Source organism: Giraffa tippelskirchi, chromosome 7 (assembly GCF_054371585.1).
Source record: "Giraffa tippelskirchi isolate mGirTip1 chromosome 7, T2T-mGirTip1v1.2.pri, whole genome shotgun sequence".
Classification (NCBI taxonomy): Eukaryota; Metazoa; Chordata; class Mammalia; order Artiodactyla; family Giraffidae; genus Giraffa; species Giraffa tippelskirchi.
In genome coordinates, this window is record NC_137281.1 from 68341927 (window position 1) to 68360768 (window position 18842).

General features: G+C 41.2%; 1 protein-coding gene across 1 annotated transcript in view; it reads left to right on the forward strand.

Moving 5' to 3' along the window:
• Positions 1–9540, forward strand: part of REEP5 (receptor accessory protein 5) — a 46444-nt gene extending 36904 nt beyond the window's left edge. The window contains exons 4-5 of the mRNA XM_081505701.1: positions 4478–4646; positions 7248–9540. Coding sequence (XP_081361827.1) covers positions 4478–4646; positions 7248–7297 — 219 coding nt within the window. The 3' untranslated portion in view covers positions 7298–9540. The remainder of the gene's footprint in view (positions 1–4477; positions 4647–7247) is intronic.
• Positions 9541–18842: the final 9302 nt, after the last annotated feature.

The following is an 18842-nucleotide window of genomic DNA, read 5'->3' on the forward strand; positions in this document are numbered from 1 at the left end:
TTTACTCAACTATGTATGGTTGAGACCATATATTTCATGTATGATTCTATACCTCACTTTTTTTGATTAATACAATACTATGGGTATTTTCTCATGTTATTCAATATTCTTTGACCTAGATGTCTAATCCATTATAGATAAGAATTCATTCATTCCTCAGTTAATAGACATTTAGGACATTTATCTTGCTATTATAACTATTGCTGCAGTGAGTACCTTTGCACCTCATCTTTATTCTCATTTAAATAAGTTTCTAGATTTTTCAAACAAGGTTGAATAAACTTTGGCAAGTTTAAGTCCTGATCTAGACTGTCACGTGTACTGTTTGACCCACTGACAGAGAGCATAACATTTTTCTTCTTAACTTTGTAGGAGGCAAAAAAGATAGAAAAGTCTTCCCCTTCCTCTGTTCGCTTTTAGCTTTTCTTTGTGCATGCTGAGCATGACTGTCTTGCGGCTGTGTCGCAAAGGCTTCCCAAGACTTGTTTCTGCTCAAGTGATTGCAGCATACCAGAAGCTAGTGTTGAAATACATTTTTTTCAGACATTAACTCTCAGGTCTCACCAGGATAGTGCCAAACTGCGCATATTAAATATATCCCTACCTTGGAAGCATTTCTACGGGGAAATTGAATAGTGGCAGCATTAGAATCACAGACACAACTCTCTGGCCTGTTGTAATTGAAGGATTTAGTATGTCAGTGCTGCGAGTACTGAGAGTTAAATTGAAATAGCATGGAGTCTATCTGAACTGCGGTAAGAGGGGGCTTGTGTTTGCTCTTGGGAACACCGTGAGCCGGCACTTTGGAGATAGCCCGATTAGAAGGATGGTCAGATCTGTGTATTTCTGGGCTGTTAAATAGGTACATAGATTAAGAAAAGGGAGTTGTAAAAGCTGGCAGCTGAATATCACCCTTGAGAGTTGAACTGTAATTAACTTTATTTTTAATACAAGAAAGTTATTTCATTTGAGAACTGGAAAATGCTCAGGATGTAGGTAAAGAGCAGTAATGATTTACAGTCTCAAGACAATAGCTAGAGGGGACTGGGAAGAACTAAATGAACAGTCTGGAGTTTAGCGTATAAAGTTAATCACATTGGAGAGGTACAAAAATGCAGACTCTTGGCTCTGGTCCTGTCTGGTAGCCATGCTTAAATTCATCCAGAAAAGGTGAACAAGTCAACTTTTCTGGGTTGCTTAGGGTTATTATCTGTACAGATAACATTTCAGAGATTTTCAATGACAGTAAGAACTCCAGGACTTGGTAATATTATCTGTATCTTGTGTACTTTCCTCAAGTATATTTTTTAATTTCTGAGTTTCCTAAAAAATCCTGAAGAGAAAATTGACTCTTTGAGAGGTTGTTTGATTTACTTACAGTCATGAAATAGATACCAACTTTCCTCTGATTCTTTTTTTTCTTTAATATTTGGAATAGCTCTTTTACATCCCTTGGGGGTGGTGGTTTAGTTGCTAATTCATGTTCGACTCTCGCAACCCCATGGACTGTAGCCTGCCAGGCTCCTCTGTGCAATGGATTCTCTAGGCAAGAATACTGGAGTGGGCTGCCATTTCCTTCTCCCCAGCTCTCCTGATTCTTAACCCAGTGAGTCTTTTCTACTTCACTTTGAGGCCTATGCAGACATATGTCTACATCAATAATATATTCCTGACAATCAGATATTCTACATAGGAATACCAGCCAGGAGACTATTTTCTACAATTTTAAATAGTAAAAATTAAAATGTATCACATGCCAGTTTAAAACTTCATGCCAATTTCCTAAATATTAATTGTTCAGTCGCACAGTTGTGTCTGACTCTTTGCAACCCCATGGACTGCAGCACATCAGGCTCCCTTGTCCTTCACTATTTCTTGGAATTTGCTCAAACTCACGTCCATTGAGTTGATGATGCCATCCAACCATCCCATCCTCTGTCGCCCCTTCTCCTCCTAAATAATAAATACAGCAAAATGCCCAGATATAAATAACAAGTATATTGGATGTTAGATGCTAAAAACTAAATCCAAATAGTTCTTCTCTTTGAATAGTTAATATAGTTGGTAGGAAACTTGCTTTGTATGCAGTAGTACATGGCATATCCCCTTGGCTACACTGCATTCTCTTCAAAATGTTCACATAGAATTCTGACGTTCTGTCAAGAATGTAACTTTTCCTGCACATCACTTTGATTAAATTGCTCTATTGACTTTTAGGGGTGTGTGTGGATATATTAGCATTATCTTTATAAGCAACTGATGGAAAATATGAATGTTTGGGTATCAAAAAAGCATAGGCTCTAGGCACATGGGCTTCAGTAGTTGCAGCTCGCGGACCCTAGTGTGTGGGCTCAGCTTAGCTGCTCCAGGGCAGGTGGAATTTTCCCAGACCAGGGATCGAACCAGTGGCCCTGCAATGGCAGGGAGATTCCTGTTTTCTGCACCACCAGGGAAGTCCAAAATACATTTTTTAAATAAAACACTTTTACTTTATTCTTTCTTCATATTCCAGTTAGAAACCTTTTTTTTTTTTTTTAATAATTGTATGCGTAAGCATATCATGACTTTGAATTTCATTTCAGGCAGTGAAAGGAGAGGTAAGAACAAAATAATTGTTTAAAAAGGGTGTATATTGGTATCTGATTTTACCTGACTTAAAACTCTTAATAGGCAGCCTGCTTCTGTCTCATGGAGATTGGTAGAAGACACAGTGTTCTTGGGACAAGGACAGAGCCCCTGCTAGGCTAGATGCTCAGATGTTTCTTATTTTCTTACAAAACCTGTATGAAATATGTTTAAAAAATTTTTCTATTTATACTTTTTTTCTAGAGTCAGAACAGACTTAAGCAATTAAGTAACTTGCGTAAGTTTTGCCCAGCTAATAAGTGGCAGTGCCAAGATTGGAGCCAGTTTCTCTGAGCTCAGTTCTTTTACCTCTATGTATTGTAGTATACAATTCTCTTAGACCTCAGGTTGTTGGGTAGAGAGATCTGTATATATCTTTAGATTAAGATTTTAAATTTTGTGTATTTTGCTATGTATTCTTACTGATTTCTAGTTTTTTAATATATCAATTTCTGGTGGAAATATTAAAAAGCAATTGATTGTGGGTTTTGTCCATTGATCTATATAATTCTGACTTTCAAGTTTATACATTTCAAAACTGTTATGTATTTAGAAGCTATATATAAGTTACGTAATTATAAACATTAAAATTATATAAGTATCAAAACAAAAAGAAAGTGAAGTCGCTCATTCGTGTCTGACTCTTTGCGACCCCATGGACTGTAGCCTGTCAGACTCCTCCGTCCATGGCAAGAATACTGGAGTGGGTTGCCATTTCTTCCTCTAGGGGATCTTCCTGACCCAGGGATCGAACCTGGGTCTCCTGTACTGCAGGTAGACTCTACCGTTTGAGCCACCAGGGAAGCCAAAAACAAAAGTATATATAATTTACGTAGCTCAAAGATACATAGGTTCAGGCCAGTTATTCTTCCTAACAAGTTGTTTTCCTTCCTTATCATTTTGTTTACTTATTTTTCCTTGTGTTTATGTACTATTATTATATGAGCTATTTTGAGCGTTGGTATTTGTTAGATACATCTTTTTTTTTTTATCTCCTTATTTTCAGTATTCCTGATTGGTTTTGTCTTAGGTGTATTTCTTGCAAGAACTATATAGCCATAGTTTGGGTTTTTCTTTTTTTTTTTTTAATCCAGCCTGGTAACTCCTGTCTTTTCGAAACTCGCCCCCTATAATCTGTTTAGAACCTGCATTTTGTTTTGTATTTTGAATGTCACAGCTCAATATTGGTGCATTGTGTGCATTTTAACTCAAGCTCTCTGTCATTAGTAGTAGCCCCTTACCAGGTTTGCATTTCTAGAGCTCTCGTGACTCACAGCTAGAAAGTGATCCAAGTTAGCAAAGAGTTAAGCTGCTGGATTTGGTGTGCTTTGCCTTTGTCAGTCTCAGTTGTTCCTTCTGTGTTTAGTTGCTCAGTGATATCCGACTCTTTGTGACCCCATGGACCATAGCCCACCAGGCTCCTCTGTCCAAGGGGACTCTCCAGGCAAGAATACTGGAGTGGGTTGCCATGCCCTCCTCCAGGGGATCTTTCCAACCCAGGGATTGAACCCAGGTCTCCTGCATTGCAGGCAGATTCTTTACCAGCTGAGCCACCAGGGAAGCCCAAGAATGCTGGAGTGGGTAGCCCATCCCTTCTCCAGGGGACCTTCCCGACCCAGGAATCGAAGTGGGGTCTCCTGCATTGCAGGCAGAGTCTTTCCCAGCTGAGCTCCCAGGGAAGCCCTGGCAGCCTTTCCTTACTAGGTCATTATTTGTCATGTTTTCTCCATCAAGAAAAGTGCACCTAACATCCTGCAGCAACACTGGAGATGCTCGTGGAGCAGCAAGCAGGGGCGGCGGTGCGGGTTGTGGGGTGTCACCGCCGCCGTAACCATGCCGCTTCTCTGTGCAGTGTGGCTTCCTCTTGTGGTGCATGGCTCCCAGCCCTGCCAACGGAGCGGACCTGCTCTACAAGCGCATCATCCGGCCTTTCTTCCTGAAGCACGAGTCCCAAGTAGACAATGTGGTGAACGACCTGAAGGACAAAGCCAAAGAGACTGCAGATGCCATCTCTAAGGAAGGTACGGCTTGGGGGCAGCTTGGTTCAGTGTGTGAGAGGGCGTGGGTTATACCGGCCCAGATAACAGGCTTCCTCACTTCACGTCCTGTTGGCTTTCCTTGGCCATGTGCCAAGGCTGTTCTGGGATTTCTCTACCAAGGCTTTGCCTGTTGCCTTTACTGTTCCCAACATTCTTCTGCCATGCCACATATAACACATCATTCAGTCAGCACATTAGAAACTTTCCTGTGGTGGGTGGAGATTTTAGGGGTCATCTGTATTTATATACAAGTTATAGGACTTCCCTGGTGGCTCAGAGGTTAAAGCGTCTGCCTCCAATGCAGGAGACCTGGGTTCGATCCCTGGGTCGGGAAGATCCCCTGGAGAAGGAAATGGCAAACCACTCCAGTATTCTTGCCTGGAGAATCCCATGGACGAAGGAGCCTGGTAGGCTACAGTCCACAGGGTCGCAAAGAGTCGGACACGACTGAGCGATTTCCCTCAAGTCTATCATTCATTTCAGGTTGAACTGCTTGTTATGCTGCTGTTCAGATGGCTTTTGTTAGAGGTGCAAGAGAATGCCCTCTCTCAGCCTTTCTCATTCATTCATTCAACAAATATTTATTGAGGTGACTTAATTATGTGCCAAGCATGTTCATAGCCCTGGGCATGAACCAGGGAACCAAACAAGCCAGCAGACCATACTGCATGAACCCGTGAAGCTTACAGTCTTGTTGAGAGAGAGAGAGAGAGAATACAATGAAAAAGCAAGTTACGTGGTGTAGTTAGCACATGATACAGAGAAAAGTAAAACAGATTGAAAGATAGGGAGTGCTCAGGGGCTGAAGGAAGGTGCCAGTTTTAAAGAGTGATTTAGGAAATCCTCACAAAGGAGGCAATACTACATCACATTTGAAAGTGTCAAGGGAAGGAACCGTGGGGAAGAAAGCCCCAGTAGAAGAGCTAGCATGTGCAAAAGCCAATAGCGGGGAGCATATGACTGGGAGGGAGTGGCCCAGAGGGAGAGGTGAAGGAGGCCAAGCTGCAGAGCAGCTAGAATGGAACATCACGGTTATTGGAGGGGACGGCCCAAGCGGCCAGGATACTGGAAGAATATTGAAATCACTGATAATTCAGGTAACAGCAGTGCTCAAGGGTGACTGTAACTTTGGAGCTAAAATCTTAAAGAAATGAGGCAGCACAGCCCAAGGGTCAGAGAGAATTGGAAAAAAGATGGGCTGCTGGAAAAGTCATCTGATGACATGAGATTCTGAACATGGCCATGAAGAACAAGGACAATGCTTCCTGGACCTCCAGACCCAGCGGTACCAGGTCATGGAAGGAAAATGCGTAGGACACTTGAGAAGGCAGTGTCCTGGGGGGCAGGCAGGTCTCTGTAAGAGCAACAGGAAGAAGGAACCATTTGGAGAAACGGGTGAGGGTGGAGAAGGTCTTCCTGATGATGGGTTGGAAGTTCCAGAGGGCACAGTAAGGGCTTTAGACCATGGACAGTGGGCATAGAACTAGGGAATTTAAAAAAAGGGTGGGGTTCTACGCTCCTGAGGAAGTGGGAGACGAGAAGTGAGCTGGCCTCTGGGGAAGGAGGACCCCCAGGATGGTCCCGTGCGGCCCTGACGTCCCAGCTGGTGTGTCTTCTCCTCCTCCTCCTCAGAGACCACGTCCTCCCCGACTCCTGCTCCTGGACTTGGCTCCAGTCCCCTTCAGTACGCTTTCTACAGTTTCTTCACATCCTCTCACTCTAGCACCGCCAGTTCCTTTTGAAGAGATTTCTTAACTGTTCCTCTCTGCTCTTAACCAAACCAGCAACCTCTGGTGATGTCATTTCTGTCTATTTACCCACATTTCTCGCCCTTTGATTCTCTTAGATATCAGTACTCTAAAATCCTATTTTACTTTGATAGGATACATTCATAAACCGAGGTGTAAGAATGAAAATAAGAGGGATTTTGAGGCTGACATATTTTAGACTCCGAGTTTCTGGATTCTCCAGGAAGTACATTTTTGCAAAGAGCTAGTTGAGAGCCTGCAGGGTCTTTGTAAATTTTCATCCACAATTTTAAGTGAGTGAAGGGAGAGCAGCTGTCGGGCAGCTGGTGCACAAGGAGGGCAGCCTTGCCTGGCACCCCGCTCAGGGCTCCACCGAGAACAGCTGCGGTCTGTGGACTCTCAGGAGGCCTCAAGGCTCCCAGAACACTCCCCGTGGCCCATCACACACACCACACTAGTTCTTCCAGCACATTCCAGGCCAAGTGGTAATTAGAAAGGGAAGGTAGGACCTGGAATTTCTTGACTGTACAGAGGACACTATACACTCAAGGAACCTCGACTTCTTGCAATACTTGAAGGAGGACAGAGTGCAATGGCATAGGCGACACTCACTCTAAGGGGGCTAGGCGTTCAGTAGCTTTGCTCAAGTACTCAGGATCTGCGTTGGAAGAGTTCTCGCGTCCATTTCCTGGAAACTCTGCTAGCCCTGCCCACAAACCTCCGTGGGTTCTCATCTGAGCATGAGTCATCCACGGGGTTATCTACAATAGTAGCTACATTAGGCACAAAGCTGGGTTACAAATAGCTCTGATACATTTTTCTTTCCTTCTAACAGCCAAGAAAGCTGCCGTGAATTTACTGGGTGAGGAAAAGAAGAGCACCTAAGCCACTGACTGGATGAAACCTTTCTGGCCTCTCTGTACCTTCCTATTAGAGCTTGATATTATATTAGGAACTGTGGTATATAATCATTTTAATAATGTTGCCTTGGAAACATTTTTGATATATTAAAAAAAGGAATGTGTTGTAAGGTTTTTTGCTTACTTTTACTGTTTATATACTTAGGGAGCATTTACATTTAATGCAATGGGCAGTGTCCAAGTTTTCAGAAAATATATTATGCCTCTGGGTAGGAAAAGACCTATGTCCTGTAGGAAATATAAACTTAAAAATTATATACCCCACAGGCTTTGTACTTCAATGGGCTCTCTCTGCATGCATTTTCTCTGTACTTACATTTTAGGATACTCTTTAAATGTTTAAATATTTTTAATGTATCTGTGCATACACATGTGTAGGGAACTGTTACTGTCTATAGGCTGCATATTGCTCATGGGGAGCACCAGCCCAAGGCTGAAGGTTCCATTGTGTTGGTGTGATCTGCTGAATAATACTTCAGAAAATTAATACAAATGAGCAGTGTTTCAAAGGAACAGTTAAGTGATAAATGAGGCAGAAGAGAGGTTGGCCTGGTGTCTTCCTAACACTGTAGCAGCTGAATACCAGAACAGCTTTGTAAAGCAGTCAGCTAAGTGATAAATGGGGAAATGTACACACACATCACAGTTCCCAATTCTGCAGAACTAGTAATATTGTCTTGTAGCTTTTTAAAAAACTGGCTGATAAGCTTTGTTGTGGAAACCATTCCGGTTTCACTTTCATAGCTGAGTAACATGTTGTTTTAGTCTTGTTTCTTTTCCAGTCTTTTTAAAAACCTCTACTTTAAGAAACCTCTAGAGACTTGCCCACCTCTAATTACATGTCCATTCTTGTTTATATCATTAGCAACTACATGCTAATGGTGACACCAGGCTCTAAGAGCAGTTCTCAGAGAAGTACGATATACTGCACAGTCTAGCTGGTAGTGGTTAAGACAAACACCTTTACCTTCTTTCCCTGGACTTTAAGGTCAAACAACAGAGGCTCCTAGTTCACAAGTCAGAATCATTTGTAGTCCATTTACATGCTTTCATCTATATGCTTTGTTTTGACGATAAACTATGAGGTTATATGCAGTTTAAGTACAAAATAAAAAGTTAAAATTAATGTTACTAGTTTGATTAGCCAAGTGGCTTATAGGGACCTTGATAACTTGTCCATACTAGAGAATCTAAGCTTTGCACTGACCATACTGCTAGGATCCTTCTTAGACTAAACTGACTAAAACAAAAGCATTACAAAACTAACAGCCAGGCCTATAAAATATTTTAAGGCAAATAAAGATCATTAATTCCCTTTTAGATAACAATTAGGTAAAGTCATAATGATGTGTCACAATGTAGGAAAAAAATATGTCAAAGGTATCAAAAATAAGGAACAATATCACCCCAATATAACAATATGAATCAGGGCCTTTTTGGGGAGAGAGGAATGTGATGATGATAAGGCACCTTATTAAGCTTATGTTAAAACATAAAAACTTTCAGAAAGCAAACAGCTACTTGTTATTGGAAGAAAATCAAGCCTTAGGTTAAAAAGTTTTAGAAGTACCTCTAGGAGTATTTAAATCCCTTTCCCTATAAATCAAGTATGCTTTTCTTGGTGGTAAAGGAATGAAAATTAGCCACTTCTAGCATTTGGACTATATAATCAGACTGTTAGTGTATAGAATATGTAACTGTTAGTATACAAAATACCAGGCAAGATGGTGAAGCATGAAAGTTACTATTGCTTATAACTACTTACAGGCTAATATCAGTTTAGACAGAAATTTCTGAATGCAAATTTTTTTTTATTACTATAGGTTTCTCTTGCAGTACATTCTGTAAGAAATTTTAGTTACTCTTTTTGGCAGTCAGCATGTACATATTAATGACAGAAGAAGCTATGAGTTGAGCAATTCTTGTCTCAGTTTAGATTTCCCAAAAACATATTGCTGTGGCTAGAGTATTTGAAAAACTAATTGAGCCTGTGTTCAGCTGTAAGACAAGTATTTATTTGTACATGAATGGTATTTTGGGGATATGTGAAGGCAAAGAATTCCTACAATAAGACAGTTACTGCTTCCCTGGGGAGTCTTCCACCCACAGCCTGAAGAATATGACCATAACCTTTAAATAAATTACCACCTATCCTGAAGATGTGATATATTAAATGGAAACAGATGTAAATAAAATTTTCTTATCTCATTGAGCTTTTATAGTTCATTTTCTTTTATGGGGCTTAAAACAAAATGTAAGAAAAATCTTAACACAGATAAATGAACCTTTAACACTGCTGTTTATTGACCCTTTTTCTCACCTGGCCTGTAATTTTCCCCATGGTGGTAACTACCTGTCAGAGACTTTTCCCAAAAACAAGCGAGGGGATATATGTTTACATATAGCTGATTCATGTTGTTGTACAGCAGAAACTAACACAACATTGTAAAGCAATTATACTTCAATTAAAAAAATTTAAAAAATTTTAAAAGCCAGGAAAAAAAAAAAACCTGTCAAAAGAGTTTCTACTAATTATTAGCAATAAATGGAGAGGAAACCTAAACTCTTCTTGACCTTTGAGTAACACAGGTTTGAACTGCATGGGCTCATTTACAGATTTTTTTCAATAAGCACGTACTGCAGTACTACACAATCTGCGGTTGATTGACTACCCGGATGCTGCAAGTTATCACCGAATAGTTGACTGAGGGAATCAGCTCTAATGCTGGCATAATGCATTACACACAGTCTCACACAGCTACTAGTTGTTGCTATTATTTCATATAAGTATATTTTAAGGTAGTAAACATATATGCCTCCAAATCACTCTATATTTTTAGACTAAGGTATTTTTATTAAAAATACCTACTTTTGGAGAGTGTACTTCGGTCAGCATCCTCTCCTACATCTGCCTTTACATGTCTGTATGTCTAGAATCATGGTGTTTTATAGGGTAATAGATACAATTCATATCCTTAACCAAATATTAGTTCTGTGTGATACAGCTGCTGCTGCTGCTAAGTCGCTTCAGTCGTGTCCGACTCTTTGCGACCCCATAGACGGCAGCCCACCAGGCTCCCTCATCCCTGGGATTCTCCAGGCAAGAACACTGGAGTGGGTTGCCATTTCCTTCTCCAATGCATGAAAGGGAAAAGTGAAAGTGAAGTCTCAGTCGTGTCCGACTCCTAGCAACCCCATGGACTGCAGCCCACCAGGCTCCTCTGTCCATGGGATTTTCCAGGCAAGAGTACTGGATTGGGGTGCCATTGCCTTCTCCGGTATGATACAGCAGGAGAAAGTAAATATATCTGAGAATGACCTTAAGTTTTTCAGGCTGCTAACTTCACTATTAGCTTATAAAATCTGTAACACACACGCCTCAGAGAATTAAGAGCAATAAAGAGGTTCTTTGGTCAAATCAGAGGTTCTCAAATGTTAGTGTGCATCAGGATTTCTTTGAGGAGGGGAGGAACTGGTAAAAGATTGCTGGTCCCATCCCTGAATCAGGAAGTCGGGTGGGGCTGAAACATTTGTATTTGGAACAAGATCACGGGTGATGCTAACGATACAGAAACCACACTTCGACAAGAAATCGCTGTTAGGTTAATGGTGGCTTTATACTTAGTATAGAGGTTTTCAGGCCTGGCTGTACATTACCATCATCTGAGCAGCTTTCAGAAAATACTAGGGTCTGCCTCCACTACCAGAAATTTTAACAATCTACTATATACTTAGGTGCCAGTATTTTAAAACTCTTCCAGTGTATAACCAGGATTAAGAATGTGAAATGAAATTCATGTTTTGGCAAGAAAAATTTAAACATAAAAATTCTTCTTTGCCCTTTGGCCTCCCTTCTCCCTCCAACTTCAGCTTCCCTGATAGCTCAGATGGTAAAGAATCCACCTGCAATGCAGGAGACCTTGGTTCGATCCCTGGGTCAAGAAGATCCACTGGAGAGGGGATAGGCTGCCCACTCCAGTATTCTTGGGCTTCCCCTGTGGCTCAGCTGGTAAAGAATCCGCCTGCAATGTGGGAGACCTCGGTTTGATCCCTGGGTAGGGAAGATGCCCTGGAGAAGGGAAAGGCTACCCACTCTAGTATTCTGGCCTGGAGAATTCCATGGACTGCATAGTCCATGAGGTCGTAAAGAGTCGGACATGACCGAGCAACTTGCACGCCAATTGTGCATTGTATATCCACATTATGCATTGACCAAACCTCCCCCGTCAGCAGGAATACCTGCTCCACCATAACCAGCAACATTCTCTCAGCATGAAGACAACTCTTTAAAAGACAACATTCCTTTTTGAGCTTGTAGAAAGTCACATGACCCACCATGATGGCGCTTACATCTGGATTATGAAAACTCAAATACGAATACATCATTTAATGTACTGCCCTCTGTCTCAAAAAATGTGTATAAATTGTCTTGACTTTTAATGGGCGGAACAACTCTCTGAGCTTTCTGAGGTGCTCTTCCCAGGCTATAATCTTCAAATTTGGCTTGAATAAAATCTTCCAATTTTTCTTAGGTTGACTAATTTTTCCATGACAGCTACTATTAGAGACTACTGCTAAGGTCAAGAATCCCAAGGTCTGGCGAGTTTGTCTTAGCTAATTAGTTCGCCTAGTGTGTTAGTTTCCTGTTATTGCTATAACATATTACCACACATTATTAGTGGCTTAAACTAGCACAAATGTATTAGCTTATAGTTCTGAAGGTCAGACATCCGAAGGAGGTAATGCACCCAAAAGCTGCATTATTTCTGGAGATACAGGAGAATCCATTTTCTAGCTGCTTTGAGCTTCCACACTCTGCCTGTACCCCCGTTTGTGGCTCGCTAGTACGCTGACCCCTGCTTCCCTTTTATAAGCTTGTTTGTGATTATACTGGGCCCACCTGGATAACCCAGGATACTCTCTCCAGCTCAAGATTCTTAATCTTGCATGCAAAGCTTTTTGCCATGAAAGCAACATATTTACTGGTTTTTTTTTTGCGAGGATGGATGATGGTCAGGAGAACAATATATTCTGCCTACCCCACCTAGTCTCTCTCTTTGGGTATAGAAATTTTGTTATCGTTACCCCCAATATCAAAATAACTTCAAAGAGTATCTTAATGTTGGGAGAGAACTAAAAAAAGAGGAGGATTTAATGAAGACCTACCTTATTCACAACCATGTAGACCAGAGGTTTTGGAGAAGGCAATGGCACCCCACTCCAGTACTCTTGCCTGGAAAATCCCATGGATGGAGGAGCCTGGTGGGCTGCAGTCCCAGGGTCTCGTCGAGTCGGACACGACTGAGCGACTTCACTTTCACTTTTCACTCTCATGCACTGGAGAAGGAAATGGCACCCCACTCCAGTGTTCTTGCCTGGAGAATCCCAGGGACGGGGCAGCCTGGTGGGCCACCGTCTATGGGGTCACACAGAGTCGGACACTGAAGTGACTTAGCAGCAGCAGCAGCAGACCAGAGGTTTATCCTCTGGAAAGAGTGGGGGATCCTTGGAGAGGGGGCAGAGTTAAGGGAGGGAAGCTGCATTAAAAGCATGACTGAGTGAACAAAGGCTGAGACTCATTTGCCCACCCTGCCTTCTCCTACTAAGCTCCCAGATCTTTATCCTCCTGGGAGCTTGTCAAGACTTCTCTCTGGGGAAGCAGATCAACCTTACAGAAAACACCTACCTGATATGGACAAGCTTTTTGAAAGGACATTTTGACAACTGATAATTCATCAAATATTCATAAAACTAAGCAAATAAAAGAAAATTAGCTCCAAAGAAAACAAAAATAACCATAGCATACTCCAGAGTGTTTCTGGAGATCAGCTAAATCTTCAAAACACATCTGAATTTCAGGCTGGGGCCAGAGAGTCTGAAATTTTCACAAGCTCCCCAGGGAGTCCAGTACTGCTGCACCCTGATCACACTATTGAGCAGCAATGGCACTGCATGATTCAGCTATGAATGAAATACCGAACAACGTACACTTTAAATTGTTGTTGTTCAGGTGCTAAGTTGTGTCCGACTCTTTGTGACCCCATGGACTGCAGCATGCCAAGCTTCCCTGTCCTTCACTATCTCCGAGTTTGCTCACACTCATGTCCATTGAGTCAGTGATGCCATCCAACCATCTTGTCCTCTGTTGCCACCTTCTCCTCCCGCCTTCAATCTTTCCCAGCATCAGGGTCTTTTCCAATGAGTCGGCTCTTCGCATCAGGTGGCCAAAGTGTTGGAGCTTCAGCTTCAGCATCAGTCCTTCCAATGAATATTCAGGGTTGATTTCCTTTAGGACTGACTGAGGTACTGACTCCAGCACCACAGTTCAACAAAAGCATCAATTCTTCGGTGCTCAGCTTTCTTTATGGTCCAGCTTTCACATCCATACATGACTACTGGAAAAACCATAGCTTTCACTAGATGGACCTTTGTTGGCAAAGTGATGTCTCTGCTTTTTAATATGCTGTCTAGGTTTGTCATAGATTTTCTTCCAAGGAGCAAGAATCTTTTGCTTTCATGGCTGCAGTCACCGTTTGCAATGATTTTGGAGCCCAAGAAAATAAAATCTCTCACTATTTCCATTGCTTCCCCATCTATTTGACATGAAGTGATGGGACCAGGTGCCATGATCTTTGCTTTTTGAATGTTGAGTTTTAAGCCAGTTTCTTTCACTTTCCTCTTTCACCTTCATCAAGAGGCTCTTTACTCTTTGCTTTCTGCCATTAGGGTGGTGTCATCTGCATATCTGAGATTATTGCTATTTCTGCCGGCACTCTTAATCCAGCTTGTTATTCATCCAGCACACCATTTTGCATGGTATACTCTGCATGTAAGTTAAATAAGCAGGGTGACACTATACAGCCTTGAGGTACTCCTTTCCTTATTTTGAACCAGTCCATTATTCCACGTCTGGTTCTAACTGTTGCCTCTTGACCTGCATACAGGTTTCTCAGGGGTCAGGTAAGATGTGATTGCAATGATGAAATACAGTGGTAGGAGGGAAGATGGGAATGACGCATGCATGTATTGGGGGTAAAGAAAGGAAAATGAAATCATCCTTCTCTACAGATGGAAGTTAATGCCTAAATGGAAACTATTAAAACTGGCTAGCTCTTTCAATTATGTACAAGTATAAAACTGATAATAATAAAGTCCTTAAAAAAAAGGGCAAAGGTGAACATAATTCACTGACTCTGTTTTTCACTTGGCTGGCAAAGAAGTAAAGACAATTATTCACTGGCTGCAACATGAACAAAAAGCAACACGTACAGCAATAGTTGTGAAACCTTTTCTGACAATCCTATTGCCCTATCTCTAAAACAATTTTAGATTCTAGGCATCTTTCTGTGACAAATCTTTTACATTGACTGCCCAGTATCCACTCTCAACTACTCACTTCCTTAGCTGCCACTCTATCAGGACTGAAAAGGTTGTATTTCACTTTGTGCCAGAGTTCTTGACAATGAAACAAGTGAAAGTTGGCCAGGACAGGTTTTGAGAAATCCCTGCCTTTCAACACACTTTCCAGGACATTTTTGCAGAGACTAACACCTGTGGCCGGCAGTTTTTATTGTGGTTGACCCAAAATTGTTATTTTTAACAATTACAACTCAACATTCAGAAAACTTAGATCATGACATCTGGGCCCATCAGCTCAGTTCAGTTCAGTCGCTCAGTCGTGTCCGACTCTTTACAACTCCATGAACCGCAGCACACCAGGCCTCCCTGTCCATCACCAACTCCTGGAGTCTACCCAAACCCATGTCCATCGAGTCAGTGATGCCATCCAGCCCTCTCATCCTCTGTCGTCCCCTTCTCCTCCTGCCCTCAATCTTTCCCAGCATCAGGGTCTTTTCAAATGAGTCAGCTCTTTGCATCAGGTGGCCAAAGTATTGGAGTTTCAGCTTCAACATCAGTCCTTCCAATGAACACCCAGGACTGATCTCCTTTAGGATGGACTGGTTGATCTCCTTGCAGTCCAAGGAATTCTCAAGAGTCTTCTCCAACACCACAGTTCAAAAGCATCAATTCTTTGGTGCTCAGCTTTCTTTTTTTTTTTTTTTTTTTATAAATTTATTTATTTTAGTTGGGGGCTAATTACTTTACAATATTGTAATAGTTTTTGCCATACATTGACATGAATCAGCCATGGGTTTACATGTGTTCCCCTTCCTGGACCCCCCACCCACCTCCCTCCCCATCCCATCCTTCTGGATCCTCCCATTGCCCCGGCCCTGAGCCCTTGTCACATGCATCGAACATGGAATGGTGTTCTGTTTCACATATGATAATATACATGTTTCAATGCTATTCTCCCAGAACGTCCCACCCTCACCTTCTCCCTCAGAGTCCATAAAATTGTTCCATGCATCTGTGTCTCTTATTCTGTCTCGCATATAGGGTTATCGCTACCATCTTTCAAATTCCATATATATGCATTAGTATACTGTATTGTTGTTTTTCTTTCTGGCTAACTTCACTCTGTATAATGGGCTCCAGTTTCATCCATCTCAGTAGAACCGATTCAAATGTATTTTTTTTAATGGCTGAGTAATATTCCATTGTGTATATGTACCACAGCTTCCTTATCCATTCGTCTGCTGATGGACATCTAGGTTGCTTCCATGTCCTGGCTATTGTAAACAGTGCTGCGATGAACATTGGGGTACACGTGTCTCTTTCAATTCTGGTTTCCTCGGTGTATATGCCCAGCAGTGGGATTGCTGGGTCATATGGCAGTTCTATTCCCAGTTTTTTAAGGAATCTCCACACTGTTCTCCATAGTGGCTGTACTAGTTTGCATTCCCACCAACAGTGTAAGAGGGTTCCCTTTTCTCCACACCCTCTCCAGCATTTATTGCTTGTAGACTTTTGGATAGCAGCCATTCTGACTGGTGTGAAATGATACCTCATTGTGGTTTTGATTTGCATTTCTCTAATAATGAGTGATGTTGAGCATCTTTTCATGTGTTTGTTAGCCATCTGTATGTCTTCTTTGGAGAAATGACTGTTTAGTTCTTTGGCCCATTTTTTGATTGGGTCGTTTATTTTTCGGGAATTCAGCTGCAGAAGTTGCTTGTATATTTTTGATATTAATTGTTTGTCTGTTGCTTCATTTGCTATTATTTTCTCCCATTCTAAAGGCTGTCTTTTCACCTTGTTTATAGTTTCCTTTGTTGTGCAAAAGCTTTTAATTTTAATTAGGTCCCATTTGTTTATTTTTGCTTTTATTTCCAATATTCTGGGAGGTGGGTCATGGAGGATCCTGCTGTGATTTATGTCGGAGAGTGTTTTGCCTATGTTTTCCTCTAGGAGTTTTATTGTTTCTGGTCTTACGTTTAGATCTTTAATCCATTTTGAGTTTATTTTTGTGTACGGTGTTAGGAAGTGTTCTAGTTTCATTCTTTTACAAGTGGTTGACCAGTTTTCCCAGCACCACTTGTTAAAGAGATTGTCTTTTCTCCATTGTATATTCTTGCCTCCTTTGTCGAAGATAAGGTGTCCATATGTGCGTGGGTTTATCTCTGGGCTTTCTATTTTGTTCCATTGATCTATATTTCTATCTTTGTGCCAGTACCATACTGTCTTGATGACTGTGGCTTTGTAGTAGAGCCTGAAGTCAGGCAGGTTGATTCCTCCAGTTCCATTCTTCTTCCTCAAGATTGCTTTGGCTATTCGAGGTTTCTTATATTTCCATACAAATTGTGAGATGATTTGTTCTAGTTCTGTGAAAAATACCATTGGTAGCTTGATAGGGATTGCATTGAATCTGTAGATTGCTTTGGGTAGAATACTCATTTTCACTATATTAATTCTTCCAATCCATGAACACGGTATATTTCTCCATCTGTTTGTGTCCTCTTTGATTTCTTTCATCAGTGTTTTATAGTTTTCTATATATAAGTCTTTTGTTTCTTTAGGTAGATATATTCCTAAGTATTTTATTCTTTTTGATGCAATGGTGAATGGTATTGTTTCCTTAATTTCTCTTTCTGTTTTCTCATTATTGGAGTATAGGAATGCAAGGGATTTCTGTGTGTTAATTTTATATCCTGCAACTTTACTATATTCATTGATCAACTCTAGTAATTTTCTAGTAGAGTCTTTAGGGTTTTCTATGTAGAGGATCATGTCATCTGCAAACAGTGAGAGTTTTACTTCTTCTTTTCCTATCTGTATTCCTTTTATTTCTTTTTCAGCTCTGATTGCTGTGGCCAAAACTTCCAAAACTATGTTGAATAGTAGTGGTGAAAGTGGGCATCCTTGCCTTGTTCCTGACTTTAGGGGAAATGCTTTCAATTTTTCACCATTGAGGATAATGTTTGCTGTGGGTTTGTCATATATAGCTTTTATTATGTTGAGATATGTTCCTTCTATTCCTGCTTTCTGGAGGGTTTTAATCATAAATGGATGCTGAATTTTGTCAAAGGCTTTTTCTGCATCTATTGAGATAACCATAACCTCTGTTGACAAAGTAATGTCTCTGCTTTTTAATATGCGGTCCCATCACTTCATGGCAAATAGATGGGGAAACAATGCAAACAATGACAGACTTTATTTTTGGGGGCTCCAAAGTCACTGCAGATGGTGACTGCAGCCATGAAATTAAAAGACACTTGCTCCTTAGAAGAAAAGCTATGACCCACCTAGATGGCATATTAAAAAGCAGAGACATTATTTTGCCGACAAAGGTCCGTCTAGTCAAGGCTATGGTTTTTCCAGTGGTCATGTATGGATGTGAGAGTAGGACTGTGAAGAAAGCTGAGCGCCGAAGAATTGATGCTTTTGAACTGTGGTGTTGGAGAAGACTCTTGAGAGTCCCTTGGACTGCAAGGAGATCCAACCAGTCCATCCTAAAGGACATCAGTCCTAACTATTCATTGGAAGGACTGATGCTGAAGCTGAAACTCCAATACTTTGGCCATCTGATGCGAAGAGCTGACTCATTTGAAAAGACCCTGATGCTAGGAAAGATTGGAGGCAGGAGGAGAAGGGGATGACAGAAGATGAGATGGTTGGATGGCATGACCAATTCAATGGAGATGAGTTCGAGATGAATTGGTAATGGACAAGAAGGCCTGGCCTGCTGCAGTCCATGGGGTCGCAAAGAGTCGGACACGGAGTGACTGAACACCTGTGGCCGGCAATTTTTTCTGTGGCTGGCCAAAAATTGTTATTTCACTTACAGTTTGTGGGTTATTACATTCAACAATTATACCTAACACAGCTGTAAAGTCATGTTCATAAAACACTATATTCAATACACTCTTCTTTGGAAGCAAATGCGCATTCTCCAGCACCACTTTCACTTCCCATTGCAGAATCAATCACTAAGGATTTTTGTCTTTTTGTTGGTCTAATATTTACATCAACTGAATCAGAACTATATTCTGAAGAACTATCATCTTCTGAGACACTAATATTAATACATATGTCGCCCAGCCAAAGTATCTACGTAAGATTCACTGAAAAATTCTTCACTCAAAATTTTGTGATGCCTCTTTCTTGAA